At 38.8% G+C, this 24,967-nt stretch overlaps 6 protein-coding genes and 1 long non-coding RNA gene across 7 annotated transcripts; 2 read left to right on the top strand and 5 right to left on the bottom strand.

The window, feature by feature from the left end:
• Window positions 1-14: 14 nt before the first annotated feature.
• On the top strand, window positions 15-1,069 carry LOC146332263 (zinc-binding protein A33-like). Its single transcript, XM_084740958.1, has one exon. The coding sequence runs from the start codon at window positions 15-17 to the stop codon at window positions 591-593; it is 579 nt and encodes a 192-aa protein (XP_084597084.1). The 3' UTR covers window positions 594-1,069.
• Window positions 1,070-2,587: 1,518 nt separating this feature from the next.
• LOC146332264 (zinc-binding protein A33-like) lies at window positions 2,588-5,219 on the bottom strand. Its single transcript, XM_084740946.1, has one exon. It carries the CDS (start codon window positions 5,195-5,197, stop codon window positions 3,809-3,811), a length of 1,389 nt encoding a protein of 462 aa, XP_084597072.1. The 5' UTR covers window positions 5,198-5,219; the 3' UTR covers window positions 2,588-3,808.
• A 1,602-nt stretch (window positions 5,220-6,821) lies between these two features.
• On the bottom strand, window positions 6,822-10,236 carry LOC146332265 (nuclear factor 7, ovary-like). Its single transcript, XM_084740983.1, has 2 exons — window positions 9,990-10,236; window positions 6,822-9,013 (listed from the first exon to the last, which is right to left on the bottom strand). The coding sequence occupies exon 2, from the start codon at window positions 8,400-8,402 to the stop codon at window positions 7,620-7,622; it is 783 nt and encodes a 260-aa protein (XP_084597109.1). The 5' UTR covers window positions 8,403-9,013; window positions 9,990-10,236; the 3' UTR covers window positions 6,822-7,619.
• A 1,616-nt stretch (window positions 10,237-11,852) lies between these two features.
• LOC146332266 (nuclear factor 7, ovary-like) lies at window positions 11,853-15,493 on the bottom strand. Its single transcript, XM_084741034.1, has 2 exons — window positions 14,924-15,493; window positions 11,853-13,594 (listed from the first exon to the last, which is right to left on the bottom strand). Exon 2 carries the CDS (start codon window positions 13,575-13,577, stop codon window positions 12,264-12,266), a length of 1,314 nt encoding a protein of 437 aa, XP_084597160.1. The 5' UTR covers window positions 13,578-13,594; window positions 14,924-15,493; the 3' UTR covers window positions 11,853-12,263.
• Window positions 14,237-24,230, top strand: LOC146332267 (uncharacterized). The gene is made up of 3 exons (XR_014772177.1): window positions 14,237-14,483; window positions 14,622-14,712; window positions 24,178-24,230. It is a non-coding gene; the product is annotated as an uncharacterized LOC146332267 (long non-coding RNA).
• Window positions 17,537-19,274, bottom strand: LOC146332268 (zinc-binding protein A33-like). The gene has a single exon (XM_084741020.1). It carries the CDS (start codon window positions 19,272-19,274, stop codon window positions 17,889-17,891), a length of 1,386 nt encoding a protein of 461 aa, XP_084597146.1. The 3' UTR covers window positions 17,537-17,888.
• On the bottom strand, window positions 21,541-23,424 carry LOC146332269 (nuclear factor 7, brain-like). The gene is made up of 2 exons (XM_084740996.1): window positions 23,256-23,424; window positions 21,541-23,146 (listed from the first exon to the last, which is right to left on the bottom strand). Exon 2 carries the CDS (start codon window positions 23,127-23,129, stop codon window positions 21,741-21,743), a length of 1,389 nt encoding a protein of 462 aa, XP_084597122.1. The 5' UTR covers window positions 23,130-23,146; window positions 23,256-23,424; the 3' UTR covers window positions 21,541-21,740.
• Window positions 24,231-24,967: the final 737 nt, after the last annotated feature.

Genomic DNA, 24,967 nt, shown 5'->3' on the forward strand with positions numbered 1-24,967 from the left:
TTTGGTGGAACAAGATGAAGGACATGGTCTCCTACACTCCTGTCATTCTGGACCCAAACACTGCAGGTCCAATACTCGTCCTGTCCAAAGATCTGACCAGTGTGAGACGACTACAGAAACAGCAGCTTCCTGATAATCCAGAGAGGTTTGATTCTTCCTGCTCTGTTCTGGGCTCTGAGGGCTTTAACTCAGGGACTCACAGCTGGGATATCAAGGTTGGGGACAATACAGGCTGGTGTCTGGGTGTGTCTGCAGAGTCTGTTCAGAGGAAAAGAAATGTACAGTCTGGATTATGGGTAATAATGTTCCTTAAAGATAAATGCTCAGCACACTGCCAACCAGGTCCACCAGTTGTTCTCCAAGTGCAGAAGAAGCTCCAGAGGATCAGAGTGAATCTGGACTGGAACAGAGGAAAGTTGTTGTTCTCTGATCCTGATACTAACACACACATACACACCTTCACACACACTTTCACTGAGAGGATGTTTCCATTCATTGGCACTAAGGATAAACTGAAGATATTACCACTGAAGGTCTGTGTGACAGTGAAGAGAGAAGTTAGTGATAAAGATGATTCGTGTCACGTTTCTTAAAAGGAAAAGTCACTAAAGATTAACCTGTTCAGCTGCAGCTGCTGTCTCATTATTCTAAAGACACATTTATTGCTGTTTGTTATTTTTTTTTAACATTTTTGTTTTCTTTTTGTCGTAATTCAGTTAGCCTTTTGTTTTCATTGTCCATCTTTTCACGTGTGCAATTATTTTTCTTTTATCTTAACATTTGATTCTTTTGTTTTTTCTTTTTTTTAATTTAAATTGTTCTTTTTTATTTTGCCCTATGTGTGAATAGATGAAGACCAGCAAACACTTGACTGAAGCTCATGTTGATCCACATAAAGAAATCGATTTATCTATGACTGCATGGTTGAGCAGACAATCCCTCTTCAGGTCCAACAAACTTTATTTTGAATTTTCATTCAAGTTTCCAAACGATCCATGTTTAATTAATGATATATGAAATGTTTATCATTATGTTTACAATATTTCAATATATATATAATTATCCACAATATATTAATAATTTTCTGTTTGATTTAATGTAGCCAAGATGATTTTGTCTGTAAAAGTGTTTTCAGTTTGTCAGAGGAATCGTCATTTTATTTAAGGTGGACGTCTCTGTTTACATTCAGACTTTCTGTCTGAATGTAAAAGCCAAAAATTTGCAAAATTATCAAATTGTCAAAAATAAATAGCAACAAAAGGACCATAAAAACAAGCTAAAATGTTTGGTTCCTGGTTGGATATTATTCATTAGCTGGAATTCGATCATAAGATGAACAAATTAAAACTTCCTCTCGAGGAGAAAATGAACATTTTCACCAAATTTAATCACAATCCTTAAATATCAAGATATTTCACCAAAAACTAGTGATGGCTGGATGAAGCTCTGTGGCTTTTTTTTTTTCAGAGGAGAAAATATTAGAAATGTGATTTCTTAAACCCTAATTTCAGAGACGCAGATGACAGCTGAAGGTTCTATTAGGAGAAGAACATGCAGAACAATGTGACAAATATATTTTAATTAATCTAAGAAATACACACACACACACACACGAATTTGCTGGTTTAAACCCACTTTTTGTGCTTTTTCTTTGTGTGTGTATCTTATTTTACTTAGTAAATCACATTGATTTCAGAATTGTTTTTTCTTATTGAAGTAAATAAATGTGTGCTACTCTTTTTTTTAATGTATCAGTCACACTTTTGCCATTTTGTTTTTAAAACATTCATGACAATAAAGCTGTTGGGAACAAACCTTCAATCTCCATATTTTGCTATTTTTATTTATCTTTTTCATAAATCAGTGCTATTGGTTCCCCGTTATGTCTTGTTATGGGTTTCACAAATGTTTAAAAGAGCTACTATCTTTGATGAAGCCACATTAAAGGGATAGTTCACCCAAAAATGAAAATTCAGTCATTAGTTTAGTTTGGGGTTTAGTTTCTCAGTCCACAAAACACTGCAGGAGTTTCACAGGAAAACAGTGTCGTTAGGGAGATTCTGCAACGCTGTTTCCCTGTGAAACTGCAGCATGGATTGGTTTAGTGGCAGTTTGCAACCAGCATAATATGTACGTTACTGCCACCTTCTGGTCTGGAGGATTAAAGCCTGCTAAAGAAAGGAGAAAAAGGAGGAATCAGCAATATATCCACTGTAATTAGATTAAGGAAACATGCTAAATAGAACTCATGGGACCTTAATTTGGAAAACAAATGAACAGTAGTCAAACTAATTATTGACAATTCTTTTGTCTTTATTCAAATCCACATTAGCTTCTACAAAGTGAACACTGGTGGGAAAAAAATAAAGAATAGAATAATCTCCTTTAACTGCTTTGTTGAGTAACTAATTACATGTAACAGGATTACTTAGTCTGGATACAAAAAAGACAACTGTATTCCATTACAGGTACATACATAGACATTCAGTTTACTGTCAGAGAGCACAAAATAAACCAGAAAATATAAAATATTCATACTGAAGATGCTGAAATCAGACAGAAATTGGACATTTTTCCCTAACAATTACTGAACCAATTAATCATTGCAGCTATGCATATGTATAAATACTTGAGGTGAAACTGCACTGTTAGTGTAAGCACAATGGTGGGTGAGTGTACTGTAATTTTTAACTTAAATAACTATTGTAAGTTTCTATTACTTCTATTTATTTTTTATTCTATCTATCTGTTCTTTCTATATCCTTGAGTTACTCTGACATCTGAATTTTCCTACAAGTACTACCCATGGAAAAAAAAAAAATCCATGCTTGACAAATATGAGTTTTAACAATTCCTTGTGACAATAAATCATTTAAATACGTAATTGATTCAGTTCATGTAATCCTAACACTGACAGGTAACAGGCAACAAAAAATCTCTGTTTATATTCCACGTAGATCATAAACCCTTGAATATAAAAGCAGCTGAATGAAAACACTTGACAAATATAAATATAAAGTTATAAATAATTCAAAGCGGTCAGCAGGGCAGGCTTACTTTCATTTCTTTGTCCTTCCCTCCTCTGCCCACTGAGCTCCAGAGGAACTCGTCCAGCACCATTTAAAACATTTTCCAAGAGAGTCATGAGGCGGTGCATTTATCCGACTTGATCTCTTATCTCGGACATAATCTGCTCCAGAGCAGGTCAGCCGTTCAGTTTAAGTTACCACGGAGACGTAGCCTGGTAAGAAGTGAGCCACTGTTACAGAACCAAAAATCTTGGATTTTACCTTGTTGACTATGAATCTTGCGTCGTAGCACTGATCCCTGGACTCAACATGAGTTTGTCTGAGGTGATCTTTGATGGGGACGTGTGTGTACACAAAAATCACGAGAAAATCCATGGGACTCCCCTTGAACTGATTCTCATTTCTTCTTTTTTCACATCAGGTTCTACAAAGTGGTTCCTGGGGGATGTACAACAAAGTTAGATCAACATCGGCAGGCTGAACAAAACCTGAGACTCCCTGAGACGGTGGTTGTCACCTTGCTTTCTCAACCAGGTTTTCTTGTTCAGTCTTAATGTGTGTTCCCATAAAAAGGGTTGTCCCGCACAAAATGGACTAATTATATACCGTCTATTTTAGTTAAGAGGAGATGTAGAGCTATGAAGAATATCAGAAAAAATATTACCTCAAAAAGCAACACTGGTGTCAGAAAACTACTAATCAACTCAAAGCGCTCTTAGTTCCTAAACATAAATACAAGTTAAAAGACAGCCACCTCCATGACAATAAAAACCTTATCTCTAACTTCTCTGTTCCACTGTCACACAGACCTTCAGTGGTAATATCTTCAGTTTATCCCCACTGAAAATGTATGGAAACATCCTCTCAGTAAAAGTGTGTGTGAAGGTGTGTATGTGTGTGTTAGTATCAGGATCAGAGAACGACAACTTTCCTCTGTTCCAGTCCAGATTCACTGTGATCCTCTGGAGCTTCTTCTGCACTTGGAGAACAGTGGATGAACCGGATCGACAGCATGCAGAGTATTTACCTTTATGGAACATTATTACCCATAATCCAGACTCTAGGAGTCCCTTCCTCTGAACAGACTCTGCAGACACACCCAGACACCAGCCTGTACTGTCTCCAACCTCCACATCCCAGCTGTGAGTCCCTGAGTTAAAATCTTCAGAACCCAGAACAGAGATGAATTTATCAAACCTCTCTGGATTATCAGGAAGCTGCTGTTCCTGTAGTCCTCTCACACTGGTCAGAACTTCAGACAGGAGGACTCCTGGATGAACAGTGTTTGAGTCCAGAATGACAGGAGTGTAGGAGACCATGTCCTTCATCTTGTTCCAGATGTTGAAGGTCAGGTTGCCCAGATGTTTGGCCTGGTCTATCAGAGCTCCTGAGTGCAGCTGTGGATCCTCCAGCAGGAGGCGCTGCTGGACTCTTTCCACTGCAGCCTTGTATTTGTGCAGGAATGAGACGTCTTCAGCTCTCAGCTGCTCCTCTGTGTCTCTGATTGTGTCTGAAAGAGCTGCTATCTCTCTGCTCAGAGCCTCCATCTTCTCCTTCATCATCTGACTCTTCTGCTCCTCTTCCTCCCTCAGTGCAGCCAGCCTGGCCTCCTCTTCCTCATTTAGAAACTGGTGAAGCTTCTTAAACTGATCCTTAATCTCCCTCTCTGTGTGTCCGACCTGGATCTTAATGTGTTCTGCTGTTTGATCAAACTTCACTTTAACTTGTTCAAAATCCTTTAACTTCTTCTTTAAAGGCTCCAGAGTTTCCTGAAGTTCCTTCTTGTGTTGTTCTGCAGCTTCATCGATGGGTCTGAATCTGTGGTTGGTGTGTTTTTCTGAATCTCTGCAGACGAGACACACTGGCTGCTGATGGTCCAGACAGAAGAGTTTGAGTTTCTCAGAGTGCAGACTGCAGAGATCCTCTGAATCTCTCTGATCTCTCTCCAACAAGAAGGTCTCACACAGGTTCTTTAACACCAGGTTACGAGGTGGATGTCTCTTTGGAGAAACTGTCTTACAAACCGGACACTCACGTGTTCGTTTCTCTCTCCACCAGAGCTGCAGACAGTCTTTACAGAAGCTGTGGCTACATGACAGAAGAACAGGATCTCTGAAGACATCTTGACAGACTGGACAGCAGAGATCCTCCTCTAATCTTGAAGCCATTTTGTCTGAGTGAAACTGAAAACACAGCAGACAGAAAGTACAGTCAGTCACGGCTCCCCTCCCTCCTCTACTAACGTCACAGAAATCTACTTTCACTTTGAGTCGCGTTTTTAGTCAAACTCACCTTCAGTGTGTATCAGCAGGTTGAAGCAGCAGTGTTGTAGTTTCCCACTTTTCTCTCCTGTAGCTGAACTCACTCAGAGGAAGAAGTTAGTTTGATCTGAAGGTGAATCTGATCGACTGTTTCTCAGTCTGTGCGTCTCTTTTGAATGAGGAAGAACAAACTGTTTCTTAGTTTCTCTTATAAGTCATGTGAGGGGTGGAGCTTTGTCACACATCTTCTGATGAAAGCTGCTGCTTGACAAAACAGAAGCAAGCAAGCAAAACAAAAACAGTGATGTGTTGAACAGCCTGTTGTGTCACCAAGTGTGCTGCACTGTACTGTTGATTTTTGACGGATGCAGCTTTCTCCATTATCGTTACTGACGGACAATAACTGTGGGGTGAGGGGAGGCATGAACTTTTGCCTTCTGAAGGGTGGCATGTCAGAAGAAGTTTGGGAACTAATTAAATTTTAAGTTATTCAAAACTTTAAATAACTCCATATTTACTTTTCGTTTGACACAGGACTTCCTGGTCTCTTGTGTTTCTTTGAGCCATTCATCCACCTCACCTCCTCCAAATGTGGACTTTCTCACATCGTATACATCTCCTGTCACATTTACTACGTTCTCTAGGAGGCACCGCCTAACAATAAATAGATAAATCAGTTGGGATGAACTGCTTGCACTTCTGACCAACACAAACTTTTTTCTCATGAAGATGGGGTGGAAATGGCGTACAGAGTCCAGTCTTTTCAAAGACCGAGATTATCTTGACTTGGTCTCAGTCCCTAAACGTCTTGGCCTTGACAAACTCTGGTCTTTGTCTCTTAATGTTACGCCACAAAAATCATGGCACACCTGATGTGTGTTCTTTGTGTTCTAATTCTGAGTGGGCAAAATTATAATGGTATTTATTTCTTGAATAAATAAATATAGAACTCTTTGATTTTACAGGCAGTTTTAAAAAAAAATACTGTATTTAATTCAAAATCACATTTAACATTTTGTACATGATTTATATTACAACACTCGGACATTTTTGTGTCAGAGTCGACAAAATTCAAGTCCACAGCAGTAAAAATAATCACTATGAGGATGGAACATTACAAAGTTTATTAGTCAAGTTTCCCAGAGAAATTGAAATCAAGTAAAAAGTTTTGTCCTCATTCTCAAGAATGAATGTTATTTACATATCTACATGTAACATAAACATGTCAGATGTGTAACTGAACACTGATTTAAATGTTTGGAAACTTTATAATTTGGACTAGAACACAAAATAAAATCTGTTGGATCTGAACAATGATTGGCTGCTCAAACATCCAGTTATTGACAAACTAATTGTTGACAAACATATTTTTTTTTCTGCACTTAACCTTTATTTCAATATACAGTCAAACAGAAATGAACTTCTGAACATGTTAAGTGTTATGACCCCAAAGTTTGGGCCAGCAGCTGAGAGGTGTAACAGTAATTGAAACTAACTGGATAAAAAGAAAGAAGGGAAAACTGAGACAAAGTGTACAGAAACAGCCTCCTTTTATTAATAAATGAAGTTCAAACAAAATTAAGGTCAAATTAGGGCAAATATTAATCAAACAAGTAGTGTCTCTGGTAGCCAGTGAGGCTCGCAATGCACGTTAACAAACATCTGTTGTTGTACAATCAGTGGCTTTCCATTTCTCCATAACACCCCGATCATCTTTGTTTGTGATCAGCAGCAACACCCAGAGTAAATATATCTGTTCTTTAGGTTCTATATCCTCTGGAGTCTCTCTCAGTATAAAGAATGCAGACTATAGAGGAAGGTCTACCCTTAAGATTTGCTTCATCTCCACCTGAATGTCTCTCCAGTTTCAGTGTAATCACAGAAAACGTGGTCTCTGATCTTCCCACATTCTCTCCAGCATAGTTCTGAGGTGTTGCTGTATCTCACTAACACAAGAGGAGTCTTAAATACTACTATGGTTATTTTTTATCTTTTTTTGGATCCACATGAGTTTCCACAAAGTGTTTGCTGGTTTTCATGACTTCACACATGCAAGGAAAAATAAAAATAAAAAATAAAATAAAAAAATAAATGGATTACATTAATAAGGAAAAGGCTGGAGGAATTAAACATTAAGATCAGAATCAAAGTAATTTTACACATGAGAAGGTCAACAAAAGAAATAAAAAAGCTAACTGTCAAACTGGATTATGACAAAAATAAAATAAAAAAAGTATGTCTTTGGAACAATAATAATAACAGGTTAAATTTAGTGACTTTTCCCTTTAAGAAATAAACAACATCATGAATATAATCGTCCTCTTTATCTCTAACTTCTCTGTTCCACTGTCACACAGACCTTCAGTGGTAATATCTTCAGTTTGTCTCCAGCGAGAATGTATGGAAACATCCTCTCAGTGAAAGTGTGTGTGAAGGTGTGTATGTGTGTGTTAGTATCAAGATCAGAGAACGACAACTTTCCTCTGTTCCAGTCCAGATTCACTCTGATCCTCTGGACCCTGTTCTCCACTTGAAGAACAGTAGTTGGAGCTGGTCGATGGTGTGCTGAGTATTTACCTTTAAGGAACCCTATTCTCCATAATCCAGACTGTATGAGTCCCTTCCTCTGAACAGACTCTGCTAACACACCCAGACACCAGCCTGTACTGTCTCCAACCTCCACATCCCAGCTGTGAGTCCCTGAGTTAAAGCCCTCAGAGCCCAGAACAGAGGGATAATAATCAAACCTCTCTGGATTATCAGGAAGCTGCTGTTTCTGTAGTCCTCTCACACTGGTCAGATCTTCAGACAGGACGACTCCTGGATAAACAGTGTTTGGGTCCAGAATGACAGGAGTGTAGGAGACCATGTCCTTCATCTTGTTCCAGATGTTGAAGGTCAGGTTGCCCAGATGTTTGGCCTGGTCTATCAGAGCTCCTGAGTGCAGCTGTGGATCCTCCAGCAGGAGGCGCTGCTGGACTCTTTCCACTGCAGCCTTGTATTTGTGCAGGAATGAGACGTCTTCAGCTCTCAGCTGCTCCTCTGTGTCTCTGATTGTGTCTGAAAGAGCTGCTATCTCTCTGCTCAGAGCCTCCATCTTCTCCTTCATCATCTGACTCTTCTGCTCCTCTTCCTCCTTCAGTGCAGCCAGCCTGGCCTCCTCTTCCTCATTTAGAAACTGGTGAAGCTTCTTAAACTGATCCTTAATCTCCCTCTCTGTGTGTCCGACCTGGATCTTAATGTGTTCTGCTGTTTGATCAAACTTCACTTTAATTTGTTCAAAATCATTTCACTTCTTCTTTAAAGGCTCCAGAGTTTCCTGAAGTTTCTTTTTGTGTTGGTCTGCAGCTTCATCGATGGGTCTGAATCTGTGGTTGGTGTGTTTTTCTGAATCTCTGCAGACGAGACACACTGGCTGCTGATGGTCCAGACAGAATAGTTTGAGTTTCTCAGAGTGCAGACTGCAGAGATCCTCTGAATCTCTCTGATCTCTCTCCAACAAGAAGGCCTCACACAGGTTCTTTAACACCAGGTTACAAGGTGGATGTCTGTTTGAAGAAACTGTTTTACAAAATGGACACTCAAGTGTTTGTTTCCGTGTCCACCAGTTCTGCAGGCAGTGTTTACAGAAGCTGTGGCTACATGACAGAACAACAGGATCTCTGAAGATCTCTTGACAGACTGGACAGCAGAGACCCTCCTCTAATCTAGAAGCCATTTTGTCTGTCAATGAGGCAGAAAACACAGCAGACAGAAAGTACAGTCAGTCACGCTCAAAGACATATAAATATGTAGAGATGTCAAACTGGCAACAGTCATTCATCAGCTGCTCCATAAATCTAAGAAGAGACTGGAAACTGGTGACATGTGACTTGCAGCTTGTTTATTCTACATATACTATTTACTTATTATTAATCTTACAGTGTTATTATTACGTTATCATTATTACTACAATAATATTATAATACACTCATACTGCACCTTATTGTTTTAATAATAATGTTATACCGCTGTACTATAATGTATATAGTTGTACTACTACTGAAAAGAACACTTGTCACTGTATTTGACATTAATCCATGTTCTGCATACGTACATATATATAGTGGGGCTGAAATGATTCTTCGAGTAACTCGAGTAATTTGATTACTAAAATTCCTCGAGAAAAAATTTTTGCTAATATATACACATATGGAATACATCTCAGGTGCACTTCTTCATGTACAAATAAAACATTTTGTCAGACTTCTTGTAATCTTAAGCCTTTTTGATAAGGTTACTTGAAAGATGTTTGGCTTTATTCTATATATATATATATATATTTGTACTTTTCATGTGCTCCTGCCACTTGATTGCAATAAACAACTAAAAACATTGCAACGTGCATCACAGTTTTCCAGAAAAGCAGTCGTGAGATCAGGCATTTTAGGCTGCAACAATCCTCCACAAAAAGTCATTTTTCCATACTTAATACCGCACTATATTTTCACTGGTTTGTACCACATCATGTTTATATGTTAAACTGTTAAACCACCACGTCTGCCGTGTTTCTAATTCATGGCATGTCTCAAGTCAACTCCAGTCACTTCTGAAACCAGGCAGATACTTTTCACAACTTCATTTTTGACTGACAGTATCCCCTCATCACACCATGAAACTGCCTGCTATTTTCTATGTTCTCTTTATATTTTTATCGTACCTTGTAAACGTCGCAGTACTTTTTATCCAGAGGAACCGCAGCTCCCGCGTTTTACTTGTCCAGTCTTGTTCCCGGCTCCCCTCCCTCCTCTCATTACTTCACTGACATTAACTTTCACTTTGAGTCTGTTTTCAGTCAAAATAACGTTCAGTGACTGTGGAGCGTCGACAAGGTGTAGTTTTCCAGTTTCCCTCCTGTAGCTTCGCCCCTCGTTCCCTTCTTCTTCTTCTTCTTCTTCTTCTTCCGCTTCTTCTTCTTCTTCTTCTTCTTCTTCTTCTTCGTCTTCTTCTTCTTCTCCTCTTTGGTTGCTAGCGGCGGTTGTTAACCAGTATAACAGATGTATTATCGCCCCCTTCTGCTCCGGAGTGTTCGTCAGATATTAAGTTCTACTCATCAAAGGAGAAAACTCTGATATATTTATTGCAATTTATCATAAAATTAATATCCGAAATTAAGGAAACACGCTAAACTAAAACACTGTTTTCTCTGACAACACCTACAGCTGTGGCGTCCATCTTTGAAATTTCTATTCAGGACTGGAATAACTCTTTTTAGTTACCCGTTTCACGTTAATTAGAGTTCAAAATAATACTAAATGTTCGAGTAAGAGTCTGTTTAGGAGTCGTAACAAGCAATTAATGATCTTGTGGGAGGAGTAAATGTTATAACGGTTAAATTCTTCTTCTTCTTTGGTGTTTTCTGGCCGCTAGCAAACCAGCTTAGATGTGTTCTACCGCCCTACCTGGACTGGAGTGTGGAACAGGAAATTGTGCAGAAAGAAAAAGCAAACAAACAGAAAAATGAAAGAGAGATAACTCTAAATAATTTTCAATAAATCAGTTTCTTTTAAAAACGTAATAATGTCACAGCATATCTTGCCTGCTGTTTCCCCAGGAGAGCTGACAATGAGTCATGGTGTTTTGGCTTCCTTGGCAGGGTTGGTTGTATTCCGATAGTTTCTGTTATTGTTGACATTATAGTGTATATAATTTGTTTACTTTTCTTATTAAGTATCATTTTGAGAATTACCTTCATTTAAATTTTTCCTTTAATTATCATTTTATTTTGCCAAGTACCAATACTTTTATTTTGAAGTTGCGTTGGTGGGGCTGTTGTGCAACAGGGGTGAACTACCAGGTGGACAGTTGGCTGCAGGTAAATACAGTCACCTGTATTTCTCTCTTACAGCAGCACGCAGTGAACGAGGTATTTGTTTTATTTATTTGTGTTTTGCTTTTGTAAAATGTTATTTTTTCTGTTTAATTTATCCAACTCGAACTTTTATTTTCTTGATGTCTTTAGTTTTCAGGGTGGATTTGGGAACGAGTGAACCAACCAGTTGCAAAAAAAAGCCACTTGTGTCCGCTTGTGATTTGAGGGAATTATAGTTACTAATTACCTGTTAAAAAATAACGTAATCAAAGTAAAGTAACTTGATTAATTTCCGTTGCTTTTGGATTACATCAATATAAAATATGGGGAAATTGTTCAGCCTAATATAGTGTTTTAGGGCGTACAGTTGTTTGGTCCATGAAATGTGATAAAATGCTAAAATAAAATGTTGATCAAAGCTCAAGAATATATACAGGTACATACATACACATTCAGTTTACTGTCAGAGAGCACAAAATAGGCCAGAAAATGTAAAATATTCACACTGAAGAAGCTGAAATCAGACAGAAATTGAACACTTTTTCTTCACAAAAAAGCCCAAAACGAATAATTAATTATCAAAGTAGTTGGCAATTAATGTAATAGTCAATTAATAATCAATTACTGAAGTGCAAACCACTCTTGAAGTATTTTTGTGATTTGTGTTGGATCTCAATAATAACCAGCCACTCATAAATGACGCTGATGAACTGATTCTGATTTCTTTATTCAGATTCACATCAGGTTCTACAAAGTGGTTCCTGGGGGATGGACAACAAAGTTAGATCAACATCGGCAGGCTGAACAAAACCTGAGACTCCCTGTCAGAGGTAACTGTGGTATCATGACAGTGGTTGTCAACTTGCTTTGTCAACCAGGTTTTCTTGTTCAGTGTTCCCATAAAAAGGATCATCCCGCACAAAATGGACCAACTATGTAGAGCTATGAAGAATATCAAAAGCAAAAAAACTCAAAAAGCAAGAAAACTATTAATGAACTCAAAGCACTCTCAGTTTAGTAAACATAAATGCTCTGGACTAAGTTATGTGCTCAAGATGAGTTTCCATGATGACATAGCCTTGTGAAAAGACAGCCACCTCCATGACAATAAAAACTTTATCTCTAACTTCTCTGTTCCACTGTCACACAGACCTTCAGTGGTAATATCTTCAGTTTATCCAGAGTGAAAATGTATGGAAACATCCTCTCAGTGAAAGTGTGTGTGAAGGTGTGTATGTGTGTGTTAGTATCAGGATCAGAGAACGACAACTGTCCTCTGTTCCAGTCCAGATTCACTCTGATCCTCTGGAGTTTCCTCTGCACTTGGAGAACAACAGATGGAGCTGGTCGACAACGTGCTGAGTATTTACCTTTATGGAACCCTATTACCCATAATCCCGAGAGTAAGGGTCCCTTCCTCTGAACAGACTCTGCAGACACACCCAGACACCAGCTTGGACTGTCTCCAACCTCCACATCCCAGCTGTGAGTCCCTGAGTTAAAGCCCTCAGAGCCCAGAACAGAGCAGGAAGAATCAAACCTCTCTGGATTATCAGGAAGCTGCTGCCTCTCTCCTTTTCTCGTGCTGGTCAGATCTTCAGACGGGTGAAGATCAGGATCAGCAGTGTTTGGGTCCAGAATGACAGGAGTGTAGGAGACCATGTCCTTCATCTTGTTCCAGATGTTGAAGGTCAGGTTGCCCAGATGTTTGGCCTGGTCTATCAGAGCTCCTGAGTGCAGCTGTGGATCCTCCAGCAGGAGGCGCTGCTGGACTCTTTCCACTGCAGCCTTGTATTTGTGCAGGAATGAGACGTCTTCAGCTCTCAGCTGCTCCTCTGTGTCTCTGATTGTGTCTGAAAGAGCTGCTATCTCTCTGCTCAGAGCCTCCATCTTCTCCTTCATCATCTGACTCTTCTGCTCCTCTTCCTCCCTCAGTGCAGCCAGCCTGGCCTCCTCTTCCTCATTTAGAAACTGGTGAAGCTTCTTAAACTGATCCTTAATCTCCCTCTCTGTGTGTCTGACCTGGATCTTAATGTGTTCTGCTGTTTGATCAAACTTCACTTTAACTTGTTCAAAATCCTTTAACTTCTTCTTTAAAGGCTCCAGAGTTTCCTGAAGTTTCTTCTTGTGTTGTTCTGCAGCTTCATCGATGGGTCTGAATCTGTGGTTGGTGTGTTTTTGTGAATTGAGCTCCAAATCTCTCTGATCTCTCTCCAGCAAGAAGGTCTCACACAGGTTCTTTAACACCAGACTAACAGGTGGCTCCTTTTTCGAAGAAACCGTTTTGCAAACTGGACACTCGCGTGTTTGTTTCCGTGTCCACCAGTTCTGCAGACAGTCTTTACACAAGCTGTGGCTACATGACAGAACAACAGGATCTCTGAAGATCTCATGACAGACTGGACAGCAGAGATCCTCCTCTAGTCTGGACGCCATTTTGTCTGTGAGTGAAGCTGAAAACACAGCAGACAGGAAATACAGTCAGACTTTTGATATTATGAGTAACAAATGAACCAACAGTGATATTAGAAAATGTTTCTAGAGAGATATAAAAATAATCCCAGGTGGAAAGTTCTCAATTGGTGTAAAGTTTGTCTCGTTCCTTTTAGATTTTCTTTCATTCTCTTAAACAAAATTAAAAAATTACATGGTAAAATATTACAAATAGTATATCCAACTAATGTGTATATGGTCAGATTTTTAGATATTATTGATAACTACTTTACTGCAAAACTGAACAAGAAACTGTAACTCACTGATTTTATTGTTGCTCTTACTGTGTTAGATTCTAGAAAGATCTTATATAAAAAAACAACACATGCGATAATCATTAAGGTGAAAGACATTATAACATTATAACAATAACAAGTTATACACTATTGTTGACCTCTTGATTTTGTTTTATCAGGGAAATTTCATATTTCAACCCCAAGTGTGAAGTTAAAAACGATTTTACATCTCTTGAATTTGTACGTAATATGAAAGGCATGTCAATAATCAGAATTTACTCAAAGATGTTTACTTAAATGAGTCTGTCACAAAATTAAAGATTTCTTTTTCTTTTCTTTTATCATTATTTATGTTCAGGTTGTAAATGACCTAATTTCATCATAGTTAAAATAGTTGGAATCTTATTTTGAAGTGTATTGTTGTACTCATGTTGCCACTTCCGGTGAAAGGGGAAGTTTTATTTTGAAGGGTCGCTGAATGCGCGTAGCATTACGACAGTAAAAAAGACGGTAAATAGTGACAGACAAACAAGCATGGAAGGAAAAGGTTTTAAACTTAAAACGAGAGTAAGCTGTTAAAAGCAGATTAGCTCCAGTCGAGAGTGGCAACAAGGTAAGCTTATTACTTTTATTTGTGTTTAAACATTCTAAGTTTAACTTATGAATTCATTACTTCATATTTTTAAAAGAGTATTGTATTATCTGTTAAGCAAGCTAATGTACTTTTGTCTTGTGCTTAACTTCTGTTCAGCTCTTACGTTGGTCTATGAAGAAAATTATTATTAAAAGACATTAGACCATCAGTCCTGGCTACAACTCATTTCGACTGGTACGCTACACAGGTATTTATGTATGTATTTAGGTTTACTTATATTGTCCACTCACTTATATTACTTTCTGATAACATTACTTAATTCATTTATTGTCAACTGAACTGTTACGTCTGCTTCTTTGTACATATATTCTTCATCAATAAATCAATAAAAACGACTCCCTCCCCCCTCTAACTTCAACATTTACTTCCAGTTTGAATCGTTTTTTAGTCAGACTCACTTTCAGTGTGGACTGTCCGCGGGGTGAAGCAGCAGTAATGTTGTAGTTTTTACACTTTTCTCTCTTTTCTTTCTCACTCTGAAGCTAAACTCACCAGGAACAAGTTGTTTTGATGTGAATGTCCGCCAGTTCTCCCGCTTCTGTTTCGTCTTCTTCTTCTTCTACTGCTGCTTCGTGTTCTTCTTCTGTGAATTTAATGTCGGTACCAACGTTCATACCGCCACCTACTGGCCCGGAAGGTGTAACCGCAGGGATTTACGTACTTCAAGTTACTTTCTAAATTAAAGGAAAAAAGAAAAATCATCTTTTATGATCAAATCCTGTGTTTTGACAAACATGAAATGGGTTCTTCTTCTTCTGTTTCTTCTTCTTCTCTTGTTTCTTCTTCTTCTTCTGCTGCTTCTTCTTCGTGTTTATTAGCGGACTACATACAGCTAAAGGTGCATACCGCCACCCATTATGTCGGCCGGAGTGTGTGTGACATTAAATCACCTGAATACTGATTGATCTATAAAAAACGAACAAGCAAAACAAAAATAAACAACAACAACAACAAATCTCACCCTGTCCCAAAGTTGTGGCTGATTTCCTGTAGTCTTGTCCTGTGCTGCTCAGTAGTGATTTTAAACTCCATTTCTGCCCTGTCTCGTGTATTATATTCTGTTGAAATTTTATTTATTGGTTTTCATTATTTAAGACAGTAATAAACATAAGAACCAACAACAATCAGCAAGTAAATACACAACAGCATTCAGGTTATTTACAAACCCAAAATGTGATGTAATAATCTACTAGACTATATTTCTTAATGTTTCCCTCTCTGAATTATATCTTTGACGGTGCTCAATAATGTGTTCTATATCTTCCACAGTTTAAACCTCTGACACAGATTTTTGACTTTTTTATTAACATATGTTGGATTTTGTGGGTACTTTGAGCTCCACAAGCTGATTGTCAGACAGTCCCGTTATGGCTGATATCTCCAAAATTCTTCTTGCCACACTAAAAATATCGAGACCAGGGTTCTGCAACCTGAGGCTCCGGAGGCCCATGCGGGTCTTTAGCTCCTCTCCAGTGGCTCCCTGTGACTTTGGCAAAAAAATTATATGGAAATGAATAACATTATATTTCAGATTTTTTTTTTCTTGTTTCATTGTTGTAGGTCTATGAAAAAGTTGAGATCACTCAAAATTTTAAGCCAACATACTACAGACATAGTACATAAGTTTTGTCAAAGTCAAATTCTTCAGTTTTGAAAAAGTTTTACCAACTACTAATCTTTTGTTGAGATAATTTACTTTTTTTCTTTAGATAAATTTAAATATTTGAATTTTAGAAACCTCCAAATGTTGTATTTTAAAAATTATAGCATAAACCACACAATACAATATCAAGTTCATCTCAGTTTAAGAATGTTAAATATACATATATATACTTATATATACTGTACATTTTATATACATATATACATCATGAATATAATCTTCCTCTTTATCTCTAACCTCTCTGTTCCACTGTCACACAGACCTTCAGTGGTAATATTTTCAGTTCATCCGCATTATTTAATGTATTTATTGTCATTTGAAGTGTTATATCTTCTTGTTTGTACATATATTACTTGATCAGTGTGGAGTCTATCTCTCTCCTCCCTCCTCTACTAACTTCACCAACATTTACTTTCACTTTGAATCGTGTTTTCAGTCAAACTCATATTCAGTGTGTATCAGCAGGGTGAAGCAGTGATGTTGTAGTTTTTACACTTTTCTCTCTTTTCTTTCTCAGCTGCACGTTTTCCCTCTTTTTCTTCGTTTTCTTCTTCTCTGATTTGAATGGTGGTTTACAAACCAAAGTACATGCCGCCACCTAGTGAGGCGGATGATGTAACCTCAGGGCTTTATGTACTTAAAGTTAAATTCTAAATTAAAAGACAAAAGGGAAACTTATGATTTAATCCTGTTTTGAGTAAAACTAAACTATCATTTGGATTTATTAAAGCAACATCAGCACTAACCAACATTAGATATATAAAGGATTTTACACCCTCACATATAGATGCAGGGTTTAGAAAATGTGCAGAACATGGACTCACTAATCTCCACCAACTCTGTAAGGACGGCAGCCTGAAGTCATTTGAACAGTTAGAGGAGGAACACAGGCTTCCTAAAACAGACTTCTTTACATATTTACAATGAAGGAATTTTCTAACGAAACATAAAGAGTGGAATAAAGTTTTGGAGCTCGCCCCAGTTGCTGGAATTGTTGAGCTTGAATTAACATTAAGACTTCAGTTCAAACCTACTGAAAATATTTTGTGATAAAGTTTCACTCTCATGTCTCATTATTGATCCATATTATTACTGCACCCAAACCAATGACATTTTCTTCTGTCTTAATATTTCTCTCTTTCTATTTATACTACAGTCTCTCTCACAATACACTATCAAGTTCATCTCAGTTTAAGAATGTTAAATATACATATACTAATATATTGTTGTTTCTTAACATTGCTGAAGTGTGGATGATGAAAAAAACGTCCGCTGACACCGCCTTGATTATATAATAAAAAGTTTATTCCAAAAAAAAAAGTTCAGCATCGTCAGGCACCATGGTTTGCCTGTGAGAGGATATGAAGCCAATATGAATCTCTCTACCCACAGGTCATGTAACTTGGCTTATATACATTTGGGTGTCATTTGTTTCACAAAGACAACCTCACACATATGGTACGCCTCAAGGGAGCCTCCCGCATAAGTTATGACATAAGGGAAGACTGCACTTTCTCAAGACATATAGAGGGCCTCACAAAAACCAAGAGATACGACACTCTTAACATTCCACTGAGAGTTGAACTAAAGGTCTCTTCCCTCTTATCAAAACAAAATCATATAAAGTAGAACTTCAGACACCACAATATACTGTACATTTTATATACATATATACATCATGAATATAATCGTCCTTATCTCTAACTTCTCTGTTCCACTGTCACACAGACCTTCAGTGGTAATATCTTCAGTTTACCCAGAATGAGAATGTATGGAAACATCCTCTCAGTGAAAGTGTGTGTGAAGGTGTGTATGTGTGTGTTAGTATCAAGATCAGAGAACGACAACTTTCCTCTGTTCCAGTCCAGATTCACTCTGATCCTCTGAAGCTTCTTCTGCACTTGGAGAACAATAGATGAACCAGGTAATGACCCTGCTGAGTATTTACCTTCAAAGAATATTACAGATAATTCAGACTGTATGTTTCCCTTCCTCTGAACGGATTCTGCTGACACACCCAGACTCCAGAGTCTACTGTCTCCAACCTCCACATCCCAGCTGTGAGTCCCTGAGTTAAAACCTTCAGAACCCAGAACAGAGATGTGTTTATCAAACCTCTCTGGATTATCAGGAAGCTGCTGTATCCATAGTCCTCTCACACTGGTCAGATCTTCAGACAGGATAACTCCTGGATAAGCAGTGTTTGGGTCCAGAATGACAGGAGTGTAGGAGACCATGTCCTTCATCTTGTTCCAGATGTTGAAGGTCAGGTTGCCCAGATGTTTGGCCTGGTCTATCAGAGCTCCTGAGTGCAGCTGTGGATCCTCCAGCAGGAGGCGCTGCTGGACTCTTTCCACTGCAGCCTTGTATTTGTGCAGGAATGAGACGTCTTCAGCTCTCAGCTGCTCCTCTGTGTCTCTGATTGTGTCTGAAAGAGCTGCTATCTCTCTGCTCAGAGCCTCCATCTTCTCCTTCATCATCTGACTCTTCTGCTCCTCTTCCTCCCTCAGTGCAGCCAGCCTGGCCTCCTCTTCCTCATTTAGAAACTGGTGAAGCTTCTTAAACTGATCCTTAATCTCCCTCTCTGTGTGTCCGACCTGGATCTTAATGTGTTCTGCTGTTTGATCAAACTTCACTTTAACTTGTTCAAAATACTTCAATTTCTCCTTTAAAGGCTCCAGAGTTTCCTGAAGGTTCTTCTTGTGTTGCTCTGCAGCTTCATCGATGGGTCTGAATCTGTGGTTGGTGTGTTTTTCTGAATCTCTGCAGACGAGACACACTGGCTGCTGATGGTCCAGACAGAAGAGTTTGAGTTTCTCAGAGTGCAGACTGCAGAAATCCTCTGAATCTCTCTGATCTCTCTCCAACAAGAAGGTCTCACACAGGTTCTTTAACACCAGGTTACGAGGTGGATGTCTCTTTGGAGAAACTATCTTACAAACTGGACACTCACGTGTTCGTTTCCGTGTCCACCAGTGCTGCAGACAGTCTTTACAGAAGCTGTGGCTACATGACAGAAGAACAGGATCTCTGAAGATCTCTTGACAGACTGGACAGCAGAGATCCTCCTCTAATCTTGAAGCCATTTTGTCTGTGAGTGAAGCTGAAAACACAGCAGACAGAAAGTACAGTCAGTCACGACTCCCCTCCCTCCTCTACTAACTTCACTGAAATCTACTTTCACTTTGAGTCGTGTTTTTAGTCAAACTCACCTTCAGTGTGTATCAGCAGGTTGAAGCAGCAGTGCTGTAGTTTCCCACTTTTCTCTCCTGTAGCTGAACTCACTCAGAGGAAGAAGTTAGTTTGATCTGAAGGTGAATCTGATCGACTGTTTTTCAGTCTGTGCGTCTCTCTGTCGTGAAGAAGAACAAACTGTTTTCAGTTTTCTTTCGGGTGAGTCATGTGACTAGTGGAGCTTTGTCCAGCCTCCTCTGCTGATTGTTGTTCTCTGACATGAAACACAGGGTGTGTTTTATTCAAAGCACTGATTCATTGCTGATAGTCTGCAGCAGGTTGTTGACTAAAGGAAATTTAACACTACATGTTGTGTTAACTGTAGTTTTTGCAAAACTTAACAATAAACTATAACTCACTATTTTTTTGTTGCTCTGACTGTTAGATTCTGGAAAGATCTTGAGAATTTTATATTTTTTAAAACAACATGTGATAATCACTGAGGGGAAAGACATTATAACTTGTTTTGAATGTAAGAACATCAACTTATACACTATTGATAACCTCTTGATTTTATTTTATTATGGAAGTTTCATGTTTATAAAGTTAAATTCCTTCATTCAACCACAGACTTTAAGTTCTTTCAAAATATAGCTGAGTGTTATTTTATGTTTCTTGAATTTGTAACTAATACGAAAGACATGTCTGTTAATCAAAATGTACTCAGATTTTACTTAAATGAGTCTGTTACAGCAGGAAAGATTTTTTTTCTTTTTAATTTATTATTGTTTATGTTCAGGTATTTATGTGTGTATTTATTTGTTTGTTTACTTATATTTTCCTCCCCTTGTCCACTCACTTATATTACTTTCTGATGACATTATTTAATGTATTTATTGTCATTTGAAGTGTTATATCTTCTTGTTTGTACATATATTACTTGATCAGTGTGGAGTCTATCTCTCTCCTCCCTCCTCTACTAACTTCACCAACATTTACTTTCACTTTGAATCGTGTTTTCAGTCAAACTCATATTCAGTGTGTATCAGCAGGGTGAAGCAGTGATGTTGTAGTTTTTACACTTTTCTCTCTTTTCTCTCTCAGACTCACTCAGGAATTGTTTTTATATGAATGACTTCTTGACTTGATCTGTGTCGACCTCACTCAGACCATCCCTACGGTCTAAATAGAATGATAACCTTTGTTACTCCTACTCTCAAGAACTTATGTAAATAAAGTCATGCCCATGACCCAAGGAGGCGGAGCCTCCCACACTTCCGGCTCATCCTCTTTGCCTTTCTTGCCTCAGAGACCAGGTACAGGTAGGAGATGGATTTACCTTTAAAAAACATATTTCAATTCATCACTCGGGTGGTGCAGGTGCCTTGTGTCCTTGTGAATTGTGTGGTTTTATTGCTTGCTGCTTTTTATTGCATTAAGTTGCTGCATGATCGTGTTGTGCTACTAGTGTGCTGTAGCCTTTGTTAGCCTAAAGCTAGCATGCTGGCATACAGTGACCACAGTGTTTGTAGTGAGTTTTGTTTGTTCGTTTGTCTTTCAGGTTTTTCCAACTGTGAAACATAGTGAATTCATTGTTGTGTTTGGTAAGTATTTTAGCCCTATATTGTACCCTGTATCAGTGTTTGCAGTTGATGGGGTTCAGTATTGGGCCTGCCAGGTACGTTTGCATACTGGTACCGGCCAATATTCTTTGTGTGGCTTGTTTTTCCCCTTGCTGCTGTTTGCAGTCAGTTGGGTGTGTTGCAGCCTCATCCTGCTTTGTCAGGGGCATCATGGCTTCACATTTGTCAGTCAGCAACGGACCCCCATGATAGGCATCATACTTGGGGACTGCCCACTTAAGGGAAGATGTGGATAATCCCTGCAGTGCTGCGTGTGACCTGTCCAGGGAGGAACGCCGCCGCCGTGCTACCAGGGTTCGCAACTCGGTGTCTGAGTGTGGCAGGGAGAGGGGCCACTCCCCAGATTGGCCTGGTCATAAGCATGTTCGTAAGCACTCACGGGACCGACGCTCCCCTCCCTGACCTTTGACCTTTTGTCTTTCACTTATTTATTTATTAACTCCTTTTAATTTTTCTTAGTATTTTTGTTCATCATTCTGTTCTCTAATTTAAACCTTTGTTTTAATTAAAAATTAACACGTGACACTGGGATGTGTTTGTTTTATTTTCATTTATTGTTGTTTGCCAATAAATCATGTAAACACAGCTGTAACAAAATAGACAAAACAGCATGAAAATTGAAGAATGTTAAATATAAATATATATACTTATATATACAGTACATTGTATATACTTATATATACAGTACACTGTATATACATATATTCATCATGAATATAATCATCCTCTTTATCTCTAACTTCTCTGTTCCACTGTCACACAGACCTTCAGTGGTAATATCTTCAGTTTATCCCATGTGTAAATGTATGGAAACATCCTCTCAGTGAAAGTGTGTGTGAAGGTGTGTATGTGTGTGTTAGTATCAAGATCAGAGAACGACAACTTTCCTCTGTTCCAGTCCAGATTCACTCTGATCCTCTGGAGTTTCTTCTGCACTTGGAGAACAATAGATGAACCAGGTCCTGACCCTGCTGAGTAATTACCATCAAGGAACATTATTTCCCATAATCCAGACTGTATGAGTCCCTTCTTTTGAACAGACTCTGCAGACACACCTAGACTCCAGATTGGATTGTCTCCAACCTCCACATCCCAGCTGTGAGTCCCTGAGTTAAAGCCCTCAGAACCCAGAACAGAGCAGGAAGAATCAAACCTCTCTGGATTATCAGGAAGCTTCGTTATTGCCCCAACTCTCACACTGGTCAGATCTTCAGACAGGAGGAGGTCTGAACCAGCAGTGTTTGGGTCCAGAATGACAGGAGTGTAGGAGACCATGTCCTTCATCTTGTTCCAGATGTTGAAGGTCAGGTTGCCCAGATGTTTGGCCTGGTCTATCAGAGCTCCTGAGTGCAGCTGTGGATCCTCCAGCAGGAGGCGCTGCTGGACTCTTTCCACTGCAGCCTTGTATTTGTGCAGGAATGAGACGTCTTCAGCTCTCAGCTGCTCCTCTGTGTCTCTGATTGTGTCTGAAAGAGCTGCTATCTCTCTGCTCAGAGCCTCCATCTTCTCCTTCATCATCTGACTCTTCTGCTCCTCTTCCTCCCTCAGTGCAGCCAGCCTGGCCTCCTCTTCCTCATTTAGAAACTGGTGAAGCTTCTTAAACTGATCCTTAATCTCCCTCTCTGTGTGTCTGACCTGGATCTTAATGTGTTCTGCTGTTTGATCAAACTTCACTTTAACTTGTTCAAAATCATTTAATTTCTCCCTTAAAGGCTCCAGAGTTTCCTGAAGTTTCTTCTTGTGTTGTTCTGCAGCTTCATCGATGGGTCTGAATCTGTGGTTGGTGTGTTTTTCTGAATCTCTGCAGACGAGACACACTGGCTGCTGATGGTCCAGACAGAAGAGTTTGAGTTTCTCAGAGTGCAGACTGCAGAGATCCTCTGAATCTCTCTGATCTCTCTCCAACAAGAAGGTCTCACACAGGTTCTTTAACACCAGGCTTAAAGGTGGTACATCCTTTGAAGATTTTCTCTTACAAACTGGACACTCATGTGTTCGTTTCTCTCTCCACCAGTTCTGCAGACAGTCTTTACAGAAGCTGTGGCTACATGACAGAAGAACAGGATCTCTGAAGATCTCTTGACAGACTGGACAGCAGAGATCCTCCTCTAATCTTGAAGCCATTTTGTCTGTGAGTGAAGCTGAAAACACAGCAGACAGAAAGTACAGTCAGTCACGGCTCCCCTCCCTCCTCTACTAACTTCACTGAAATTTACTTTCACTTTGAGTCGTGTTTTTAGTCAAACTCACCTTCAGTGTGTATCAGCAGGTTGAAGCAGCAGTGTTGTAGTTTCCCTCTTTTCTCTCCTGTAGCTGAACTCACTCAGAGGAAGAAGTTAGTTTGATCTGAAGGTGAATCTGATCGACTGTTTTTCAGTCTGTGTCTCTCTGTAGTGAAGAAGAACAAACTGTTTCCTGGTTTCTCTCAGGTGAGTCATGTGACTAGTGATGCTTTGTCACTCCTCCTCTGCTGACTGTTGTTCTCTGACATGAAACACAGGATGTGTTTTATTCCAAACTACTGATTTGTTGCTGATAGTCTGCAGCAGGTTGTTGACTAAAGGATATTTAACACAACATGCAGCACATCATTTTTTGTTAACTGTCCTTTGTGCAAAACTGAACAATAAACTATAACTCACTATTGTATTTCGTTGCTCTGACTGTTAGATTCTGGAAAGATCTTGAGAATTTTATATTTTTTAAAACAACACATGTGATAATCACTGAGAGGAAAGACATTATTACTAGTTTTGAATGTAAGAACATCAACTTATACACTATTGATAACCTCTTGATTTTATTTTATTAGGGAAGTTTCATATTTATAAAGTTAAATTCCTTCATTCAACCACAGACTTTAAGTTCTTTCAAAATGAAGCTGAGTGTTATTTTATGTTTCTCGAATTTGTAACTAATAAGAAAGACATGTCTGTTAATCAATATTTACTCAGATTTAACTTAAATGAGTCTGTCACAGCAGGAAAGATTATTTTCTTTCCTTTTCTCTTAATTTATTATTATTTATGTTCAGGTATTTATGTATGTATTTATTTGTTTCTAAACTTATATTTTCCTCCCCTCGTCCACTCACTTATGTTACTTTCTGATGACATTATTTAATGTATTTATTGTCATTTGAACTGTTATATCTGCTTGTTTCCCCTCACAGATCAAGCCGTGAGGAGGAGCTTAAGAAGCAGTCGCCCCCTGCTACTCCAGCAGCTCTGATCCACAACTGCAGCTGCTTCCTGCTCTCCAAGCATTATCTGAGAGGATGGACAAGTTTGAGGCTCGTCATGCCTCATCATCGTCCTCGCTGCCCCCCGGGGTAGGACTGTGTTCCTCCTCCTGGTTCGAGGTACCATGCTGGAGAGGATGTCACCGATGATGCTGACCTGCTTTCTCTTTATGTTCCCGACTCTCTGTCTGATGTTGTACATCGATCAAACAGCTTTTCATTTTGGTGCCATCGTCCAAGTCACTGACACAAAAATTAGCTTTTGAAACAGGAATTAAATGTTTTGGGTGAGTTACTACCTTTTTCAAACATAAAATAAGGTTGTGATGTTCCATAAAACAGTTGTGACAGTTGCTCTTGCAGCTTAGAGAAAGTTAAGACTGTTGTGAGAAATGAGAAACATTTTACATTTCAGTATTTCATTTAACATTTTACCTTTTCCAAAATTGAGAGCAAAAGTGTAAGAAATTGATCATTTTTTATGTTTGACTCTTCTAATGTTACCATTTGCATGTCTAACTTATAAACATTAATAATATTAACATTACAATCTTTCCACAAATCACCAGGTTGGTGCAGAAGTTTCCTTGATTGTTACCTGCTGCAATAAAACCAGACCAGAGGCAAAAGTTATTCTTTTTAAAGCTGTGCACCAAACAGATATTTCTTAAGATGAAAGCAAAACATCCAAAGTGACATTCAACCAAATAGATTCATCACT

Source organism: Lutjanus erythropterus, chromosome 2 (assembly GCF_056507025.1).
Source record: "Lutjanus erythropterus isolate fLutEry1 chromosome 2, fLutEry1.hap2, whole genome shotgun sequence".
Lineage (NCBI taxonomy): Eukaryota > Metazoa > Chordata > Actinopteri > Lutjaniformes > Lutjanidae > Lutjanus > Lutjanus erythropterus.